Source organism: Heterodontus francisci, chromosome 33 (genome assembly GCF_036365525.1).
Source record: "Heterodontus francisci isolate sHetFra1 chromosome 33, sHetFra1.hap1, whole genome shotgun sequence".
Classification (NCBI taxonomy): domain Eukaryota; kingdom Metazoa; phylum Chordata; class Chondrichthyes; order Heterodontiformes; family Heterodontidae; genus Heterodontus; species Heterodontus francisci.
Genome location: NC_090403.1, coordinates 52,567,767 through 52,591,143, shown reverse-complemented (window position 1 = coordinate 52,591,143; position 23,377 = coordinate 52,567,767). Strand labels below are relative to the sequence as shown.

Sequence of the window (23,377 nt, the reverse complement as noted above, 5' to 3'; positions counted from 1 at the left end):
CAACTGATTAGCTGGTGGAATTAGAGACATGATGAGAAATTGCTTATTTTTTATTTATCTTCATTTGCTTTCAAAAGTTGTCTTTGCTTTTCTGAGGGTTTGCTTATGATACTCTCACTGCACTCCGCTTAAGCAGTACCTGATCTTAAGTGGGGTCTCCAGTAATTATTGTATTTCCACACTGGGCGGTACAGTGGCGCAGTGGTTAGCACCGCAGCCTCACAGCTCCAGTGACCTGGGTTCGATTCTGGGTACTGTCTGTGCGGAGTTTGCAAGTTCTCCCTGTGACTGCTTGGGTTTCCGCCGGGTGCTCCGGTTTCCTCCCACAGCCAAAGACTTGCAGGTTGATAGGTAAATTGGCCATTGTAAATTGCCCCTAGTGTAGGTAGGTGGTAGGAGAATGGTGGGGATGTGATAGGGAATATGGGATTAATGTAGGATTAGTATAAAATGGGTGGTTGTTGGTCGGTACAGACTCAGTGGGCCGAAGGGCCTGTTTCAGTGCTGTATCTCTCTATGACTATGACTTGAAAGCCTTGCTTTGACTTGTGCACTAAACTGTCTGGAATGCCACAGATAGTGGAAAGGGAACCTTTCAGTATATCTGGAGTTAAATCTCTTGAGATTTGTGTCAATAAAATCCTCATTAAATGTTAGAGGTTGTATGAAATTCACAACTAATTATCCCTCCACCCTAATTATATTTTTGAAAGATTGTTTTCATCATCACTTAATTTTTTTCCCCAAACAGAAGTTTCTGCTATATTTTTACTTAGTCCCACGCACAGAGGGTCATCAAAGTTATCTGAAAAGTGTAAACCGTACATGGTGCTTCTGTGAAGGCTGTTGGCTCTTGTCTGTAACATCCAGCATGGTGACCTCATGCATCTGAAACTGAGTTGTGAGTAACAGAAATAAAAAGTGGTAGCTCTTAAACAGGCAATGTGCTAAATTTAGTTTAATGATATCTTAACAGAGAGGTTGGAATTTATCAGTGAATTTCTGTGTGCTGCTTTACAAGTGTGTTTAATGACCAAACTACTTTTTAAAAAAGTTTTCTTAGTGAGCTTAATAGTTTGTTTATTAACAATAATTGTATTCAAAGAACTATGTGTTACATTGTGTAACTTCCAGATAGTTACCAAATATGACAGTTAACAGTGAGAACTTTAGAAAATCATACATCAGCTATTAAATGAGTAAAATTTAAATGTTTTTGGCAAAAGGTTTTTTTTAAATGTTGAGTTGCAAAGATACTTTTATTTACTGAAAGTCCTGTTGTACAGGATTTATGTTTATGATGGTTCTGAATAGTGGAGGTGTGAAGCACTCTGAAGGGTGCAGTATAATCTTTAACTGATGAATTATTGCACCTACATTAGTCATGAATGACAAATAAACCTTCATTGCTTTTGTTGGAATTCATAGATAAGACTTTTTGCTTCAGCACTTTCAGTCAGTCCTGCATGATTTTCTTGTTATCTCCTTCCTAAATCAGTACAGTGGAAACGTTGCCTGCCCATTTGTCTGTCTGTTGGTAAAATGTCAGAAGCAAAAGGTTTCCAGCAAAGCTTTACAAATTTTCTGTGTATTTTACAAGTAAATTCCCTATTGACAAGCTCCCCCATCAAGATTCCATTAAAGTAATGTGAATAATAAAGCACTACACAATCTGAAACAACAGAAGCAATTATTAAGGGCAATTAAGGATGGGCAATATATCCTGGCCGTGCCTGTGATGCCACATCCCATGAACAAATTAAAAAAACAAGAGTATAAGGGATAAAGAATAATAATCAACAGAAAATAATAAGCAAAATTGGAACTGCTGCATATGCAAACTTGAAACGATGGATTAATTGCCAACCATTGCAAAATCCCATTAACAGCTACCAGTTTGTTGGCCAGCAAATGGAATACAAGAAAATCTTGCTGCTTGGGTCTGGAGAGTTAGATAGCTGAATGCTGCCAAAAACGTAATCTCCCGATTCCTATACCATTCTTGGAATTGATTACAGGTATGCATGCTAAAAGCATGTGAGCAATGTAATTAGCTGTGTAGCTGCCAACAGAATTCAGCCATCAATCTCTCCCCTCCCCCACCCCCTTACCAGGCAGATGTTCTTTTTCTTAATGATGCCACTGAGGCCTTTGTGTATGGTATTGGTTGGATTGAAAAACCAAAGTGAGAGTAAAAAAGAAAAATTTAAGTGAAGAAACTTAGAGTTACGTAATAGAAGTGAAGAAGCATGAGAAATAAATAGACATGAGACCAGGCCAGGATCTTCAATTGCCGGTGGGGTCAGGTAGGGTTGCGGGCGCGATTCGAAGATAGTATTCCCGGAGGGCGGCACTGGATCCCACCGCCTCTGGAATGGAACACAATTTTCAAAGGGAGGGTGGGTGGGGGAGGTGACGGGGAACCCGCTTGCCTTCAATTAACGGCCCATTAAGCTCCTGGAGGAAATAAAAACGAGAAATGCTGGAAATACTCAGCAGGTCTGGCTGCATCTGTGAAGAGAGAAGCAGAGTTAACATTTCAGGTCAGTGACCCTTCTTCAGAACTAGCAAATATTAGAAATGTAAAAGGTTATAAGCAAGTAAAGTGGGGGTGGGGCAAAAGATAACAAAGGAGAAGGTGTAAATCGGACAAGGTCACAGAATAGCTGACCAGAAGGTCATGGAGCAAAGGCAAACAATATGTTAATGGTGTGTTGAAAGACAAAGCATTAGTACAGATAGGGTGTTAATGGACGTAAAATTGAACAGCCGCAAGTACAAACATGAACAAAAACAGTGGGTAAGCATAGATAGAAGATTAGCTAGCTAACAGTAAACAGAAAGTAGGTATAAATGGGTCATTTTCTGGTTGGCAAGATGTAATGAGTGGTGTGCCACAGGTCAGTGCTGGGGCCTCAACATTTTACAATTTATATGAATGACTTGGATGAAGGGACTGAAGGTACGGTTGCTAAATTTGCTGATGATGCAAAGATGGGTAGGAAGGTAAGTTGTGAAGAGAACACAATAAGGCTACAAAGGGGTATAGATAGGTTAAGTGAGTGGGCAAAGATCTGGCAAATGGAGTATAATGTGGGAAAATGTGAAATTGTACATTTTGGCAGGAAGAATAAAAAAAGAAGCATATTATCTAAATGGTGAGAGATTGCAGAGCACGGAGATGCAGAGGATCTGGGTGTCCTAGTGCATGAATCATAAAAGGTTAGAATGCAAATACAGTAAGTAATTAGGAAAGCTAATAGAATGTTATCGTTTATTGCGAGGGGAATTGAATACAAAAGTAGGAAGGTTATGCTTCAGTTATACAGGGCATTGGTGAGACCACATCTGGAGTACTGTATACATTATTAGTCTCCTTATTTAAGGAAGGATGTAAATGCATTGGATGCAATTCGGAGAAGGTTTACTAGACTAATACCTGGAATGGACAGGTGTCTTATGAGGAAAGGTTGGACAGGCTCGGCTTGTATCCGCTGGCACTTAGGAGAGTGAGAGGCTACTTGATTGAAACATATGTGATCCTGAGGGGTCTCGACAGGGTCAATGTGGAAAGGATGTTTCCCCTTGTGGGAGAATCTAGAACTAGGGGTCACTGTTTAAAAATAAAGGGTCGCCCATTTAAGGCAGAGATGAGAATTTTTTTCTCTGAGGATCGTGAGTTTTTGGAATTCTCTTCCTCAAAAGGCGGTGGAAGTAGAGACTTGAAGTATTTTTAAGGTAGAGGTAGATAAGATTCTTGATGAGCAAGGGGGAAAGAGGTTATCGGGGGTCGGCGGGAATGTGGAGTTGAGGTTACAAACAGATCAGCCATGAACTTGTTGAATGGCGGAGCAGGCTCAAGGGGCTGAGTGACCTAATCCTGCTCCTAATTCGTATGTATGTTCATATAAAAAAAATCCCAAGAATACTTGAAAATCAAGAGGTAACAGAGAGGGAGGAATTTAACAACAATCACTATCACTAGGGAAAGGGTACTGGGAAAATTATTAGAACTAACGGCTGACAAGTCCCCTGGACCTGATAGCTTTTATCCTTGGGTCTTAAAAGAAGTGGCTGCAGAGATAGTAGATGCATTGCTTGTGATCATCCAAAATTCCCTAGATTCTGGAAAGGTTTCAGCGGGTTGGAAAATCGCAAATGCAGCCCCTCTATTCAAGAAAGAAGGAGACAGAAAGCAGGAAACTATAGACCAGATAGCCTAACATCTGTCATCGGGAAAATGCTAGAATCCATTATTAAAGCGATAATAGATGGACGTTTAGAAAATCGAAATACAATCAGGTCGAGCCAACATGGTTTTGTGAAAGGGAAATCGTGTTTGACTAATTTATTAGAGTTCTTTGAAGAAATAACGAGCAAGGTGGATAAAAGGAAACTTGTAGATGTGGTGTATTTGGATTTCCAAAAGGCATTTGATAAGGTGGCACACCAAAGGTTACTACACAAAATAGGAGCTCATGGTGTAGGGGGTAACTTATTATCATGGATAGAGGATTAGTTAGCTAACAGAAGCAGAGAGTAGGGATAAATGGGGCATTTTTAGGTTGGCAAGTTGTTAATAGTGGAGTGCCACAGGGATAAGTGCTGGGGCCTCAACAATTTACAATATGTATCAATGACTTGGATGAAGGAACCGAATGTATGGTAGCTAAATTTGCTGATGACACAAAGATAGGAAGGTAGGAAAGTACGCTGTCTAGAGGACATAAAGAGTCTGCAAAGGGATTTAGATAGGTTAAGTGAGTGGGAAAAATTTGGCAGATGGAGGAAATTGTGAACGTGTCCACTTTGTCAGGAAGAATAGAAAGATAGTATGTTTTTTTTTATTCATTCATGGGATGTGGGCATCGCTGGCTAGGCCAGCATTTATTTCCCATCCTTAATTGCCCTTGAGAATGTGGTGGTGAGCTGCCGCCTTGAACTGCTGCAGTCCATTTGAATGGAGAGAGACTGCAGAACTCTATGGTACAGAGGAATCTGGGTGTCCTGGTACATAAATCACAAAGTTGGTATGTAGGTACAGCAAGTGAATAGGAAGGCAAATGGAATGTTGGCATTTATTGCAAGGGGAATAGTGTATAAAAGTAGGAAACTGGTTCTACAGCTGTACAGGGCCTTAGTTAGACCACATCTGGAGTACTGTGTACAGTTTTAGTCTCCTTACTTAAAGGATATATTTGCATTAGAAGCAGTTCAGAGAAGGTTCACTCAACTGATTCCTAGAACAGAGGGGTTATCTTACAAGGAAAGGTTGAGTAGGTTGGGCCTATACCCATTGGAATTTAGAAGAATGAGAGGTGATCTTATTGAAACATATAAGATCCTGAGGGGACTTGACAGTGGGGATGCTGAGAGGATGTTTCCCCTTGTGGGGGAGACTAGAACTAGGGGACTAGTTTAAAATAAAAGCAAAATACTACAGATGCTGGAAATATGAAATAAAAACCAGAAATGCTGGGAATACTCAGCCGGTCTGGCAGCATCTGTGGAGAGAGAAGCTGCGTTAACGTTGCAGGTCAATGACCATTCTTCAGAACTGACAAATATTAGAAATGTAAAAGATTTTAAGCAAGTAAAGCGGGGGGGGGGGGGGGGGGCAAGAGATAACAAAAGAGAAGGTGTTGATAGGACAAGGTCACAGAGAATAACTGACCAGAAGGTCATAGAGTGATACAGCACTGAAACAGGCCCTTCGGCCCACCGAGTCTGTGCTGACCATCAACCACCCATTTAAACTAATCCTACATTAATCCCATACTCCCTACCACATCCCCACCATTCCCCTACCACCTGCCTACACTAGGGGCAATTTACCTATCAACCTGCAAGTCTTTGTCTGTGGGAGGAAACTGGAGCACCCGGTGGAAACCCACGCAGTCACAGGGAGAACTTGCAAACTCCACACAGGCAGTACTCAGAATCGAACCCGAGTCGCTGGAGCTGTGAGGCTGCGGTGCTAGCCACTGTGCTGTCTTGGAGCAAAGGCAAACGGTATGTTAATGGTAGTTTAAAAGTTAGGGGTCTCCCATTTAAGATGGAGATGAGGAGAATTTTTTTCTCTGAGGGTCGTTAATTTGTGGAATTCTCTTGCCCAGAGAGCAGTGGAGGCTGGGTCATTGAATATATTCAAGGCTGAATTAGGTAGATTTTTAATCGACAAAGGAGTCGAGGGTTACAGGGGGCAAACAGGAAAGTGGAGTTGAGGCCACAATCAGATCAGCGTGATCTTATCAAATGGCAAAGCAGGCTGAATGGCCTACTCCTGCTCCTACTTCTTGTGTTCCAAGTCAGGATGGTGAGTGAAAAGGAGGAGAATTCGCAGGTGGTGGTGTTCCCATGTGTCTGCTGCTCTTGTCCTTTCAGGTGGTAGAAGTTGCAGGTTTGGAAGTTGCTATCAAAGGCACCTTGGCGAGTTGCTGCAGTGCATCTTGTAGATGGTATATACTGCGGCCACTGTGCACCAGTGGTGGAGGGAGTGAATATTCAATGTGGTGGATGGGGTACTGATCAAACTGGCTGCTTTGTCTTGCATGGTGTCAAGCTTCTTGAGTGTTGCTGGAGCTGCACTCATCCAAGCAAGTGGAAAGTATTCCATTGCACTTAGTTTGATTTTCAACCATATGTGATGGTCAGAAGCAAAGCTTTTCTTGGAATTTATCATCGTATTGATATTGGATGTGTTGTTCACGAAAGTCTCTTCAATGGTTAAGTTATTGAAGGAAATGACAAAGAATGTTTAATTTTCCTAATTCGCCAAGCACTGGAGAACAGTTAATGGAAGCCATGATAATTACTTGAAATAAAATCTGATACTAGTTGTTTGAGTGCAGCATGTAGCACCCTTAATTGTTCTTTACTGTGTTAAATATATAAATGATTTGTATAATTCATTTGTTTAAGTGACAAAAAGCATATCCACCAACCTCTATTTGCAACTAGTGTTCTGAAGGCAATTAAAATAAAATCAATTGCCTATTAAGCAGATGGAAATGTTTACTTTGCTTTTGGTAAAACATACAAACATTAACAGCCTTCTTCTTTGGCCTCCTTATCTCGAGAGACAATGGGTAAGCGCCTGGAGGTGGTCAGTGGTGTGTGGAGCAGCGCCTGGAGTGGCTATAAAGGCCAATTTTAGAGTGACAGGCTCTTCCACAGGTGCTGCAGAAAAATTTGTTTGTCGGGGCTGTTGCACAGTTGGCTCTCCCCTTGCGCTTTTGTGTTTTTTCCTGCCAACTGCTAGGTCTCTTTGACTCGCCACACTTTAGCCCCGCCTTTATGACTGCCCGCCAGCTCTGGCAAACGCTGGCAACTGACTCCCACGACTTGTGATCAATGTCACAGGACTTCATGTCGCGTTTGCAGACGTCTTTGAAGCGGAGACATGGACGGCCGGTGGGTCTGATACCAGTGGCGAGCTCGCTGTACAATGTGTCTTTGGGGATCCTGCCATCTTCCATGCGGCTCACATGGCCAAGCCATCTCAAGTGCCGCTGACTCAGTAGCGTGTATAAGCTGGGGATGTTGGCCGCCTCGAGGACTTCTGTGTTGGAGATACTGTCCTGCCACCTGATGCCAAGTATTCTCCGGAGGCAGCGAAGATGGAATGAATTGAGATGTTGCTCTTGGCTGACATACGTTGTCCAGGCCTCGTTGCCATAGAGCAAGGTAGTGAGGACACAGGCTTGATACACTCGGACTTTTGTATTCCGTGTCAGTGCGCCATTTTCCCACACTCTCTTGGCCAGTCTGGACATAGCAGTGGAAGCCTTTCCCATGCGCTTGTTGATTTCTGCATCTAGAGACAGGTTACTGGTGATAGTTGAGCCTAGGTAGGTGAACTCTTGAACCACTTCCAGAGCGTGGTCGCCAATATTGATGGATGGAGCATTTCTGACGTCCTGCCCCATGATGTTCGTTTTCTTGAGGCTGATGGTTAGGCCAAATTCATTGCAGGCAGCCGCAAACCTGTCGATGAGACTCTGCAGGCACTCTTCAGTGTGAGATGTTAAAGCAGCATCGTCAGCAAAGAGGAGTTCCCTGATGAGGACTTTCCGTACTTTGGACTTTGCTCTTAGACAGGCAAGGTTGAACAACCTGCCCCCTGATCTTGTGTGGAGGAAAATTCCTTCTTCAGAAGACTTGAACGCATGCGAAAGCAGCAGGGAGAAGAAAATCCCAAAAAGTGTGGGTGTGAGAACACAGCCCTGTTTCACGCCACTCAGGATAGGAAAGGGGTCTGATGAGGTGCCGCCATGTTGAATTGTGCCTTTCACATTGTCATGGAATGAGGTGATGATACTTAGTAGCTTTGGTGGACATCCAATCTTTTCTAGTAGTCTGAAGAGACCACGTCTGCTGACGAGGTCAAAGGCTTTGGTGGGATCAATGAAAGCAATGTAGAGGGGCATCTGTTGTTTGCGGCATTTCTCCTGTATCTGACGGAGGGAGAACAGCATGTCAACAGTCGATCTCTCTGCACGAAAGCCACACTGTGCCTCAGGGTAGACGTGCTCGGCCAGCTTCTGGAGCCTGTTTAGAGTGACTCGAGCAAAGACTTTTCCCACTATGCTAAGCAGGGAGATTCCACGGTAGTTGTTACAGTCACCGCGGTCACCTTTGTTTTTATAGAGGGTGATGATATTGACATCGCGCATGTCCTGAGGTACTGCTCCCTCGTCCCAGCACATGCATAGCAGTTCGTGTAGTGCTGAGAGTATAGCAGGCTTGGCACTCTTGATTATTTCAGGGGTAATGCTGTCCTTCCCAGGGGCTTTTCCGCTGGCTAGAGAATCAATGGCATTAACAGCCTAATTCCACCTATAATGTCAAGCACACAAAAACTAGAGGAGTAATAATTTTCAATTGCCTCTGCAAAATTCTGCTTTCTCATACCATATGGACAAAGCTTCAAGGTTCAGATACGAGTCTCTTTTTCATTCGGGCACCAATTCCTAACAGCAAGAATGTATTTACAATACAGCAGTACCAGGTATCTCCAATTAGAGAGCACTTTAGTTTTCATTAAACCCCAGGGCCACAGTATTTTGCCATATAATATGGCTTTATAATTCTCGAGTACCTGAGCATTTTGACACTGTCAGGTACTGGACAACACTTATGCAAGAATGAATTATTCAGAAACAGAGCCTGTTTGACCTGCGTCTGTCAGATGGCTTGGCAAACACTGCATAAAATAACTCCGAGGGAAGACAGATTTTCTCAGCTCATGTTCAAACAAAACTTTGTCACACTGTGTAGTCATACAGCTGCCTCTCCCATCACCTGTTCTGGCCTCCTCATGTATGCATGATCCCTTACAAGAGAAAACAAAGTTAATATTTTATGAATTTAACATGTTTAGTGTTGTTTTAAGTGATTTCTGGTGCTTATTAAAGTTGGGGTTGCAAGTGATGTGGGTGGGACCAGTTTTCCATTTAGAGTTCCAGCAGAAACTACAATTAGGTATATCCTGATTCAATGAAGAGTGCAGGAGGGCATGCCAGGAGCAGCACCAGGCATACCTGGTGAAACTACAACACAGGACTAAGTGCATGCTAAACAGCAGAAGCAGCATGTGATGGACAGAGCTAAGCAATGCCACAATGATCAGATCGGAGCTCTGCAGTCCTGCCACATCCAGTCATGAATAGTGATGGACAATTAAGCAACTAACCAACATCCCCATTCTCAATGATGGGGGAGCCCAGCACGTCAGTGCAAAAGATGAGGCTGAAGCATTTACAACCATCTTCAGCCAGACATGCCGAATGGATGATCCATCTTGGCCTCCTCCTGAGGTCCCCACCATCATAGATGCCAGTCTTCAGACTAACTCGATTTACCCCAAGTGATATCAAGAAATGGCTGAAGACACTGGATGCATCAAAGGCTATGGGCCCTGATGACATCCTGGCAGTAGTACTGAAGACTTGTGCTCTCGAAGTAACTGCGCCTTTAGCCAAGCTGTTCCAGTATAGTCACAATACTAGCATTTCCCTGACAATGTGGAAAATGCCCAGATATGTCCTGTCCACAAAAAGCAGGACAAATCCAATTTGGCCAATTACTGCCCTGTCACTCTACTCGCGATTATCAGCAAAGGGGTGGAAGGTGTCGTCGACAATGCTATCAAGTGGCACTTACCTACTCGCTGATGCTCAGTTTGGGTTTTGCCAGAGCCCCTCGTCTCCAGACCTCATTACAGCCTTGGTCCAAAAATGGACAAAAGAGTTGAATTTCAGAGGTGAGGTGAGAGTGATTCCCCTTGACATTAAGGCAGCATTTGACTGAGCGTGGCATCAAGGAGCCCTAGCAAAATTGAAGTCAATGGGAATTGAAAACTCTTGGCTGGAGTCAAACCTAGCACAAAGGAAGTTGGTTGTGGTTGTTGGAGGCCTAACATCTAAGCCCCAGAACATCACTGCAGGACTTCCTCAGGTTAGTGTTCTAGGCCCAACCATCTTCAGCTGCTTCATCAATGACTTTCCTTCCATGATAACGTCAGAAGTGGGGATGTTTGCTGATGTTTGCATAATGTTCAATACCATTCGCAACTCCTCAGATACTGAAGCAGTCCAGATCCACATGCAACCAGACCTTGACAATGTTCAGGCTTGGGCTGATAAGTGGCAAGTAACGTTTGCTCCACACAAGTGCTAGGTAATGACCATCTCCAACAAGAGAGAATTTAACCATCTCTCCTTGACATTCAACAGCATTACCATTGCTGAATCCCCCAGCATCAACATCCTGAACATTGACCAGAAATTTAACTGGACCAGCCACATAAATACTACGGCTACAAGAGCAGGTCAGAGGCTGGGAATTCTGAGGCGAGTAACTCACCACCTGACTCCCTAAAGCCTGTTAACCATGTACAAGGAATAAGTGAAGAGTGTAATGGAATACTCTCCAGTTATTTGGATGAGTGCTGCTCAACAACACTCAAGAAGTTCAACACCATCCAGGACAAAGCAGCCTGCTTGATCGGCACCACATGCACTATCGCAACTCACCAAGCCTTCTTTGACATCACCTTCCATATTGCTACCTCTACAACCTATAAGGACTAAAATAGCAGACACATGGGAACACCACCACCTGTGAGTTCCCCTCCAAGCCATACACCATGCTGATTTGGAACGATATCACCGTTCCTTCACCGTCACTGAGTGAAAATCCTGGAACTCCCTCCCTAACAGCACTGTGGGTGTACCTACATGAGATGGACTGCAGCAGTTCAAGAAGGCAGCTCACCACATTCTCAAGGGCAGTTAAGGATGGGCCACAAATGCTGGGTTTGCCAGAAACACTCATTTCCCATGAAAGAATAATTAAAAGAAAGTGTATCGGATGAAAATTAAAGCCCCCTCAATTCTGTCCCAACAATGTGCTTAAACCAGATCACAGCAGAAGACCACAATTTACTGCATGGGATTAATTTTTCCACTTCCACCACTTGTGAACCTGATGGCCCTTCATCACCTTCCTATACTGTTCACAAATTTCTTGCACTGTTGGAAATGCCAGCAGATAATGGTGCAGAGAGGGTAACGGGGCATCTGGAACCTTAGTGAACGGCAGGACCAATAATAAATATTCTTAACCAATTAAGTTTAAAAATTAAGAAACTAACCGTGGAATGACGAAGAAGGGAATAGGGTGAATTCAAGTCAAGTCTAATGGCTGAAGGACCACAGGGTGTAATTTTAAGCTGATTGGCAAAAGAACCAGAGGAAAAATTTTTCATGCAATAATGATTAGTATTTGGAATGCACTGTCTGATAGGGTGGTGGACACAGTGGCAATAGTAGCTTTCAAAAGGGAATTGGATAAATACTCGACTCGCAGGTATATGGGGAAAGAGCAGGGGAGTGGGATTAACTGGATTGCTCTTTGAAAGAGCTGGCACACACTTGATAGGCCTCTTTCTGTGCTGTATTCTATAATTCCATGAAAGAAATTGGATTAAGGGAGGGAGAATAAAAAGAGACAGAAAGGAAAAGTACATTGTTTTTTTTCTAAAATTACAATTTAAAAACCTCTCTCAACAAATTGCTACCTGCAAGAATGAGACTCCTTTCTGGGCCAGAGCGGTTGAGTGGGATTGCAGGAACATAAATTCTGTCATTTAAAAGGAACCTTACATCATTTATGTACTAGCCCTAACTTTCTGCCATGAATTCAATTTGTAATAACAGTGCAATTGTAGCAATTTCTTGAAACTCATGAGCTTAAGGGCAAGCTCTGTTTTTTTGCATGGTGATCCACAAATCACAGCATATCTCTCTCTCCCTTGCCACTAATTGCTGTTTTCTTTGCACACTAATAATGGCAAGCATATTTACTGTTATTTTCCCAGCAACTTCTGTGCAAGAATATTTGCTATTTCCAGAATGACTGACTGGAGGAAAAGCTGAGGACAGTACAGTTGTATGGTCTGATAATTCATTTACATTGTATCTGCTGCAGCCTAATCATTTAACTTTGTACAAATGTGACATCAAACTACGAAGATTGTAGCCCATATTGCAGAAATTGAACAGCACATTGAAAAGCTAACAGGTCTAGGAATTGAACCCATCTGGAAACATTCCAATGTGGGGAAAAAAATTAAGGTAAAATCTGTTTTTAAAAAAAACCTGGAATTTTTCTCTTCTGTGTTCATTGTATTTTCAACAGTATTTCCCCACCTCCCCAAGTGAATTTCTCCCCTTTCCTCATGACCTTTAGAAAACCCGTCATAGATCTTGAAGATTTGGCAAGTAAACAATGACTCCTCCTTGAAATAAAAGCCAATAGTACTGTTTGTTTATCTGAGAGGAGGTTTTGGGCTTGTTGTGGTGTAAGTCATTTGTTTTCCCACAAGATTTCTTTATAGCCGGATTGATGTTGCAGTCAAATGCATTATGATTAGACAATAATCCCATTGTTTGGTTCTCACATTCCTGATGCTCTTGAACTATGCTAATTTCAACAAAGAATAAATCCCTAATAAAAGTATTGATATGAATGCACAGTATTACAAATAATTCTTGTGCTGTAAAAGATTAACACTGCAGTCTTCTGGCAGACTGATTTTGTAAAGTGACATTCCACAACTATCCACCATCTTGCAATCCATGTGATGTGGTGAGATTTATAGAGATGGAGTTTAGTTTAGAGATACAGCACTGAAACAGGCCCTTCGGCCCATCGAGTCTGTGCCGACCATCAACCACCCATTTATACTAATCCTACACTAATCCCATATTCCTACCACATCCCCACCTGTCCCTATATTTCCCTACCACCTACCTATACTAGGGGAAATTGCTAATGGCCAATTTACCTATCAACCTGCAAGTCTTTGGCATGTGGGAGGAAACCCACGCAGACACAGGGAGAACTTGCAAACTCCACACAGGCAGTACCCAGAATTGAACCCGGGTCGCTGGAGCTGTGAGGCTGCGGTGCTAACCACTGTGCCGCCCTATATTTTTGACTCCTTTTGAGTTCTTCTAGATCTTTATTCCCTGCTTTCTTTTTTATGTGGGAGGGTTATCAAACTCTGACCCATAAATTCTGCTGGTCTGAGATCCGAAAATTGCCCTTTAGGATCGGGACCCTTGGGTAACATTTCTGAGGAGTCCAATGGACCAGTGAATACATAAATGGAGAAAATGTAGGTAGAAAGGTGGTGTAACAGCACACAAACTTCGAGTAGAGATTAACCACCACAACCCCCGCCCCCCACCAACTACTCCAAAAAAAGTTTTCTATAAATCAGTCCAGTGGGCCTTTGGGAAAGATTTGTGTGGCAAATATTTGCAAAAACTAGGTAGCTACCATTGGGGGAGTTCAGTATTCGACTGAGCTGGTGGCATTTGGTGCTCTGTGCTGATGGTCAGCAGATGCTATCGTACCAGTGATACTTTTTTAAAAAAACATTGTTTGAGTAGAACAGCAGTGTTTGCTACGATCATACTCTAGTTCCCTTAACCAGTATTCCTCAAGGTCAGACTGAGACGTTTTTTTAAAAAAGGACTAAGATTCAGAGGTCAAAGTGAAGAAATGGTAATGCTTCAGAAAAAAAATTGTGCCTTGGACAATGCAATAAAAGTACGTGGAAGAAACCAATGTTTGTCATGGAATAAAATAAAGAGTTATAACTAACAGCAAACCTAAGGTCTAATGGAAAATGTAGTATGTTGGAACAACTAAGACACAATCCAAGATTAATGCAGAGTGTGGGAGGTTGAATCGTTTGGCAATTATATACAAGAAGAATCCTTTTTATTGCATTTGTCTTTAGAGATTTTCTTCATAATTTTGCAGGAGACATGGAAAATAATATAACAGTATCATATCTCCGGGTAAAGAGTTCATACAAAAAAGGATAGTTTGTCAGGTGTTCTTAACTTTTTACTGTCTCTTTAAGTATATTGATTCAATTAAAAATAACTGTAAAGAACGGCTAAAATCATCTTTTGGTGGATGTCCAAAATTTTTTGTTTCATCTACCATTCCGGCAGGACTTCGTTTGTTTTGTTGTTGTGCTATGCAGTTTAACATTGTTATAGTCACTGACGCCATGCCATTTCACAGCAGCACCTTATGTGGGTTGAGGTGGGAAAATAAAGGGGGAATTTTAACGAAAGAAAACAGAATTTGCTAATAGTTAAGTGAATCATTTTTCTCTCTTGTGCTAAGGTAAAAAAGGTTCTAAAATGCATAGAACAGCTGACATTTAAATAACATCTTTAACAAAGAAATTACTTCCGGCATTTTTCAAGCAAGAGTAAAAAAATTAGTGTTGAGCCAATTGGGAAGTGAGGGGATGATTGAATCTTGATCAAAGAGATGGACCTTGAGATTTTTAATGGTAGAAAGGCAGAGAGGTTTAGGGAGGGAGTTTTTTTAAATTTCAGTCTCAGGATATGGGCATCACTGGCAAAGCCAGCATTTATTGCCTATCCCTAGTTTCCCTTGAGCAGGTGGAAGTGGGCCTTCTTGAACTATTGCAGTCCATGTGGTGAAAGGACACCCACAGTGCTGTTAGGTAGGGAGTTCCAGGATTTTGATCCCGTGACGACGAAGGACCAGTGATACGTGTCTAAGTTGGGATGGTGTGTGACTTAGAGGGGAATTGAGCTGATGGTGTTCCCTTATGCACCCTCTGGTGGAGATTGTGGGTTTGGGAGGTGCTGTCAGAAATGTCTTGGCAAGCTGCCTCAACGCATCACTTGGACACGGTGGAGGAGAGTGGATATTTAAAATGGTGGATGAGCTGCCAATCAAACAAAGTGCCTTGCTCTGGATGGTGTTGAGCTTCCTGGGTGTTGCAGCTGCACTCACCCAGGCAAGTAGCATTCAGGTGCAGATATAGGTTGGGAGGAAGCTGCAGGGATGTGTCTAGGAGGAATTGATGGATGAGGTGATTAAATTTAGTGCATTGAAGGATGGAAAGCCAGCTGAGAGAACTCAGGTACTCTCAGTATTTTCTTCTGCAGACAGAAACACTGGGTAGTGACCTCACTTACATATGTGACGAAATAGGTCATTTGTACTCTGAAATATACACCATTTATAAAGGAAATACGAACATATAATCTTCCTAAACCAGGGCTAGAGCTAATAGAATTTGTTATCGTGATATCTTGCTGAGGTACAGTGGAATATTGAAGCTAATTTATAATTGTCCAGCAGGGGTCATACTAAGCTGTTTCTGACATTGCAAAATTTCATCGTACTCATGATTAAATGTGAATGAATAGTTTCTTTAATAGATCACTTTGAAAAGACTGAAATTTTTATGTATGATGCAACAGAAAATGTGAAATGTGAAAGGACCACTCAATGTAAAAAGCCTTTCCCTTTAATGGAGTGAGCCTTTGGCTTGGTGCCAGCATTTCCTTGGTAGGAACCTTCATGTTGTGGCCTGCCAGACTGTGAATCAGCCTGCGAATTGTTCCACTGCTTCACAGTATTGCCCAAGAAAAAACTGTGTAGACACAAAAACCCATTCAGTTGCCTAAAGATGAACCAAAAACAGATGCTCCTTGCCTTCCCCACATGAGTAAAACAACAAAACTTCCAGCAAATTAGTTCTGCTTAGAACTCTGACCAGTTGTATTCGGAACGACTCATCAGTGATCCGAGCAGGCTCTGAACCATATTGCTTCATGAGTTTTTATCCTAAAAACATTCAATTCCTTTCTTACATTAATAATATCTTCCAAATCAAAGCGTCAGACAAATAGCATCGAGTGGATTGTTTTCACTTGGGGCATTTGTTTGAGGATATTCAGTTCTCAAAAAGCTGCATAAAGGGTGAGAAAAACCTTTAATACAGTTAAATAAAAGCAAAATACTGCAGATGCTAGAAACCTGAAATAAAAAGAGAAAGTGCTGGAAATACTCAACAGGTCTGGCAATATCTGTGGAGAGAGAAACAGACTTAACGTTTCAGGTCTGTGACCTATCATCAGAACTGGCAAAAGGTGGAAATGTAATAGGCTATGAGCAAGTGAAAGGGGGGGTGGGGGAAGAAGAACAAGAGAGAAGGTGTGTGAGGGCAGGAGAAATTAAATGACAGAGATGTCACGGAACAAAAGGCAAAGGGGTGTTAATAGTTGTAGTAAAAAACAAAGCATTAGTGCAGAGAGAGTGTTAATGGCAGAATAATGAACAGCTTTGTCCGAAAGCAAAATCATGCAAAACAAGTTTAAGACAGGCACATGGTTAAAAATAAAATATATTTTTTTAAAAGGCAGTCATGCAATTGTTGAACTCAATGTTGAGTCCAGAAAGCTGTAGAGTGCCTAATCTAAAGATGAGGTGCTGTTCCTTGCGCTTGAGTTGAGCTTCACTGGAACACTACAGCAGGCAAAGGACAGAAATGTGGGCATGAGAGCAGGATGGTGAATTAAAATGTTCGGGATCATGCTTGCAGACTGAGCGGAGGTGTTCTGCAAAGTTGTTCATTATTCTGCCATGAACACTGCCTCTGGACTTTTGCTTTGTCTTTTACTACAGCTATTAGCACACCCTTTCCCTTTCGCTTCGTGACATCTCTGTCATTTAATCTTTCCTGCCCTCACACACCTCCTCTCTTTTTCTTCCCCCACCCCCTTTTCACTTGCTCAAAGTCTATTACGTTTCTAATTTTTGTCAGTTCTGATGAAGGGTCACAGACCCGAAATGTTAACTCTGTTTCTCTCTCCACAGATGCTGCTTTAATACAGTTTTTTTGTTTAATCTTTATAAATTGCAACCCAGGTCTGCTCCTTCTCTTTGGATCCTTAAGTTTTATTTATGTTGAATTTGAATAATTCTACATAGAATGTGGAAATACGTTTTGAAACTGCCACAAATTTTTGTTGTTAGCAGAACTTTACACTTGTGTTTTGTACAGTAGTAAATGTCCCCACCTGAAGTTAAAGACCAGTTCTACGAGGAACTCCATAATATCATTAGTAGCATTCCCAATACCGAACATTTGTTCCTGCTGGGGGCCTTTAACGCCAGGGTTGGGGCCGACCATGACTCATGGCCCTCCCGCCTTGGGCACTATGGCATTGGAAGGATGAATGAGAATGGACAGAGGCTGCTGGAGTTGTGTACCTATCACAGCCTCTTAACCAACTTAGTAACCCTGTCAACAGGTTTCATGGAGGCACCCAAGATCACGTCGTTGGCACCAACTGGACCTCACCATCACAAGGCGAACCTCTATAAACAGTGTCCAAATCACACGCAGCTTCCACAGTGCGGACTGTGACACCGACCATTCCCTGGTGTGCAGCAAAGTTAGACTCAAACCAAAGAAGCTCCATCACTCCCAGCAGAAGGGCCGCCCATGCATCAACACTAACAGAATTTCTTCTCCACAACTGTTACATAAGTTTCTAAATTGACTTGAAAAAGCCCTTCAAAACACTCCTACAGGGGACGCAGAGACTAGGTGGGCCCACATCAGAGATGCCATCTATGACTCAGCAATGACCACCTATGGCAAACGTGAGAAGCAGAATGCAGACTGGTTTCAATCTCACTTTGAAGAAGTGGAACCTGTCATAGCCGCTCCGTTAAGCGCATTTCACTGTTGAACTACAAGAAAGCCCCCAGCGAGTTAACATCCGTAGCACTTAAAGTAGCCAGAAGCGCTGCACAAAGAACAGCCAGGCGCTGTGCAAAAGACTACTGGCAACACCTATGCAGTCGTATTCAGCTGGCCTCCGACACCGGAAACATCAGAGGAATGTATGATGGTATTAGAGCTTTTGGGCCAACCATCAAGATGATTGCCCCCCTCAAGTCTAAATCAGGGGATACGATCACTGACCAACACAAGCAATTGGACCGCTGGGTGGAGCACTACCTAGAACTGTACTCCAGGGAAAATGTTGGCACTGAGACCGCCCTCAATGCAACCCAGTCTGTGCCAGTCATGGATGAGCTGGACGTACAACCAACAAAATCGGAACTCAGTGATGCCGTTGATTCTCTAGCCAGCGGAAAAGTCCCTGGGAAGGACGGCGTTACCCTTGAAATAATCAAGAGTGCCAAGCCTGCTATACTCTCAGCACTCCATGAACTGCTTTGCCTGTGCTGGGACGAGGGAGCAGTACCTCAGGACATGCGCGATGCCAATATCATCACCCTCTATAAGAACAAGGATGACCGTGGTGACTGCAGCAACTACTGTGGAATCTCCCTGCTCAGCATAGTGGAGAAAGTCTTCGCTCGAGTCGTTTTAAACAGGCTCCAGAAGCTGGCTGAGCGTGTCTACCCTAAGGCACAGTGTGGTTTTCGAGCAGAGAGATCCACCATTGACGTGCTGTTCTCCCTTCGCCAGTTACAGGAGAAATGCCACGAACAACAGATGCCCCTCTACATTGCTTTCATAGATCTCACCAAAGCCTTTGACCTCGTCAACAGACGTGGTCTCTTCAGACTACTAGCAAAGATCGGATGTCCACCAAAGCTACTAAGTATCATCACCTCATTCCATGACAATATGAAAGGCACAGTTCAGCATAGCCGTGCCTCATCAGATCCCTTTCCTATCCTGAGCGGCGTGAAACAGGGATGTGTTCTTGCACCTACACTGTTTGGGATCTTCTCCCTGCTGCTCTCACGTGCATTCAAGTCTTCAGAAGAAGGAATTTTCCTCCACACAAGATCAGATGGCAGGTTGTTCAACCTTCTCTGTCTTAGAGCGAAGACCAAAGTACGGAAGGTCCTCATCAGGGAACTCCTCTTTGTTGACGATGCTGCGCTAACATCCCACACAGAAGAATGTCTGCAGAGACTCATTGACAGGATTGCGGCTGCCTGCAATGAATTTGGCCTAACCATCAGCCTCAAGAAAACGAACATCATGGGACAGGTTGTCAGAAATGCTCCATCCATCAATATTGGCGACCACGCTCTGGAAGTGGTTCAAGAGTTCACCTACCTAGGCTCAACTATCGCCAGTAACCTGTCTCTCGATGCAGAAATCAACAAGCGCATGGGAAAGGCTTCCACTGCTATGTCCAGACTGGCCAAGAGAGTGTGGGAAAATGGCGCACTGACACGGAACACAAAAGTCCGAGTGCATCAAGCCTGTGTCCTCAGTACCTTGCTCTATGGCAGCGAGGCCTGAACAACATATGTCAGCCAAGAGCTACGTCTCAATTCATTCCATCTTCGCTGCCTCCGGAGAATCCTTGGCACCGGGTGGCAGGACCGTATCTCCAACGCAGAAGTCCTCGAGGCTGCCAGGATCCCCAAGGACACATTGTACAGCGAGCTCATCACTGGCATCAGACCCACCGGCTGTCCATATCTCCGCTTTAAAGATGTCTGCAAACATGACATGAAGTCCTGTGACATTGACCACAAGTTGTGGGAGTCAGTTGCCAGTGATCGCCTGAGCTGGTGGACAGCCATAAAGGCGGGGCTAAAGAGTGGCGAGTCGAAGAGACTTAGCTGTTGGCAGGAAAAAAGACAGAAGCGCAAGGAGAGAGCCAACTGTGTAACAGCCCCGACAACCAATTTTATCTGCAGCACCTGTGGAAGAGTCTGTCACTCTAGAATTGGCCTTTATAGCCACTCCAGGCGCTGCTTCACAAACCACTGACCACCTCTAGGCCCTTACCCATTGTCTCTCGAGACAAGGAGGCCGAAGAAGAAGAAATGTTTGTTTGATAAGCCAAAAGAGGCCTGTTCTGAGTGATTCTGAAAACTTGTATAAATCACATCAGTTGCTACATTTGTTATGGAGTTCTTGCCAATGAGTTTTAGTAGGCAATAGAAGTACCCACATATATACATAGGGCTCTGGGGTCTACTTCATTATATTCCTGTACATTTAATGTGACACTCATTCATTGGAAACCTGTGGACTCGTTGTGTGCTGTCGCTTCACTCGACCAGGCTTAAAATGAAGCTGGTGTGACTCTACCCATCCAAATTGGTTGGGAGCGTGAAGAGTCGTTTGACTTATGAATAGGGCAGGAATTGCATTCTGGGATGTTCTATTGTATTGGCTCCAGATGTTATGGTACAGCTAATAACATTTGTCATGCCACCACCAAGCCAACTATTTTTGCATCTCTCAGGGAAGAGCGGCTGAATGAGTATAATTGTTGCATTGCACTAGCATTTTCACACCACATTTTCAAAAGAAATTTGTTACGAGCGTAAATTTTTTTGTTTGTTTGTGGGATGTGGGCGTCGCTGGCTAGGCCAGCATTTGTTGCCCATCCCTAGTTGTTCATGAACTGAGTGGCTTGCTAGGCCATTTCAGAAAGGATTTTAAGAGTCAACCACATTGGAGACGGTCTTTCCACCCAGATGCCAATTATGGCCCTTAAGTGGCCTGTTATCAACCACTTAAGGGTCTTTTCCTGCCGTGGCTGGAACTAAGACAGCAGCAGGGGAGTGGTGGGGTGGGGTGGGGGGGGGGGGGGACTCCCCACATTGGGAGGTTTCCCAGTAAAATGAGGCACCTCCCATAACAAGCTATTTGAGGAAATAAAACAAGGTCATAAACCTAATTGTTTAATCTGTTCTCAACAGTGTACTTGTGAATTGATGTAGTGATGCCATGTGGAATAGTGAGGAACATGACCAGCAGACTGTGGACTAAAGGAATTTGTTTACATAGTGTCGCTCTTTAATGTTAGCACTGGTATTTGAAGAATAAACATACAACACAGTCTGGAGGTGCTGAATGTTGTTGAACTTGGGTAGAGCTCCATGGAGTAGTGTGATGCCAGTTCACAATTGCCTGCCCAGAAAGTTTGAGGGTCAGCCAGACTTTCTGAACTAGCCATCCCACTTGGGGGAAATTATCAGGAGGTTAATTGATCTGAGCACCAGCTAACTGTGAGAATTACAAAGATCTTGGAGCAAATCCTAAACTGAAAAAATCTAAGCTCATTCTACCTCACCATGACCCAGTCACAAGTGAACATCAACAAGTAACTTTTGTGCTCTCATCATTGAGCCATTTCTCTGTGAAGACATCTATTTGGAAGCAGATAAACAAATGAAAAATAAAGTTAGATTTTCAATATGGTTATATTTCTTTGAATGGAAACTATTTCCCACATATCAACCCCCATCCTTTTCATGCACTACTCTTGAGAATTCTCATTAACTTGACTTCCATAAATGATCTTTTACTGTTAAATACTACTCAGCTTTTCGGTCATTAAAAAAACTGCAGATTTTTCTTATTTTGGGAGGGTTTGGGGAATGTGGTTCATGAGGCTCTTCAGTTTACAACGTCTTAAAAGGAAAATGTGCCTGCTTAAAATGTTTAATTCAAGGAAAAATGAATTTTGTTTAAGGAATGTGAAGAGTAGTGTCAAAGCACCAAAGGGAGAGGCTGAAGGACATCAGGGATGGACAGCAAATGTAACATTAACAACACAAAACCAGTCTTGCTGAAGCTTTTCTGTGGTCTGAACAGGCTGCACCTTCAAAAAGTGTAACCAGTTCTGGTCACTGAGATACACGGGCTACATTCAAACCTGGAAATGTTCAGAGAAAGGGCCATGAGGCTGACTCCTTGTGTCAAGAAGACAGAGTTATGTTAGAAAATCTTGGCTCCAATTTTAAAATCCTGGTAGGTTTTTGGATAGAGAAGTGTGTTGGAAACTCATCAGCCTGGGCCTCATTTAAATCCCACCAATCGACAGTATGGCAGGACCTGATCACTCTGACAGCTAAGTAACCTGGTCAAGTTTAACTGCTGACCTACTGCCGATAAAATACCAGACATGTTGAGCTCAACACAATGCAGTTGTTATACAGTTCATCATCTGTTGGGTCATTGAAAAATATCAACTAACTGGGAAAACTTAAAAGAATTGCATATTTTGCCAGGAAAGTGACTGTTTCTCCTTCAGTGGAAGATTTGACTTTTAGTCTGCGTTGGCTTGAATTTTCCATTTTGTTAGGTGTGAAATCTGTTGCAGATTCAGATGGGTTAATACAAATTCACCAGGAACATCCATTCAAAGGTTGTGAAAGGAGTAAATTGATCAAACTGTTACAATTTTTTTGATTCTAACATTTGTATTTTAACTAAGATTATTTTGGTTCTTTTGCAGGATGAAGAAAATGGAAATGGAAGAGGTCAGTCTTGCTTTAATTATTTTTACAAAATATAAAAATAAAATTAGTTGCTGCTGTGTGGGAGGAGATGCTTATCAACTCTGGCTGGAGGAAGTAGACAATGGGCTGTTTTGTTGATTTTAAAAATTGAATTTTGAGCTTGTCTAAGGGTTCTTGTCTGTACCTGCAGTGAAAGCTGATTGACATCATCTATTTGATGGTATTGCATTCCAGAAACAAAAAAGTATAATGGGATTAAACAGATCATAATGGTTATTTCCAGAAGGTGCCTAGACTTGGGATGACTAAACTTGGATTTAAACAACCAGTTTGTGTTTGACATTTAACTGTTTAGATACAATGGGGTAGATTTTCAACTTGTTGCCTGGGTATAAACCTGGCATCATGAATAAGTCACCCCAACCTGTTGGATGATTTCTACAATGGGAAGCCGGGCAAGTTGAAAATCTACCTTAATATGATAATACTTCAAAAGTTTCCCTAACTTGTAGAATACGTTACTAGGAACAGTATCAATGAATTCAAAAGATAATTAGATCTGTTCCTGGAGAGATTAGGAGAGGAATATCTGTTCCTGAACTGATTGTATGTAAATGAGTTGTTTCAGTATTAGTAGTAGCATTTTCGCATTTAAAATTTTAAAAATATCATTAGTGTATTTGTCTTTGTTTTATTTTGCTCTCTTTGTACAATATGAATAAAATTACTCACAATTCAAAAGAAAGATCATTCTGTTAACTGG

The 23,377-nt window shown here is 42.6% G+C and overlaps 1 protein-coding gene across 7 annotated transcripts in view; it reads left to right on the top strand.

Annotated features, from left to right (window-relative positions):
- The window catches only part of LOC137348208 (rho GTPase-activating protein 23-like), a 515,957-nt gene that overhangs the window by 340,260 nt on the left and 152,320 nt on the right, over positions 1–23,377 (top strand). For all 7 annotated transcript variants that reach the window (XM_068013572.1, XM_068013573.1, XM_068013571.1 and 4 more), the window contains one exon: positions 22,611–22,635. In XM_068013572.1, coding sequence (XP_067869673.1) covers positions 22,611–22,635 — 25 coding nt within the window. The remainder of the gene's footprint in view (positions 1–22,610; positions 22,636–23,377) is intronic.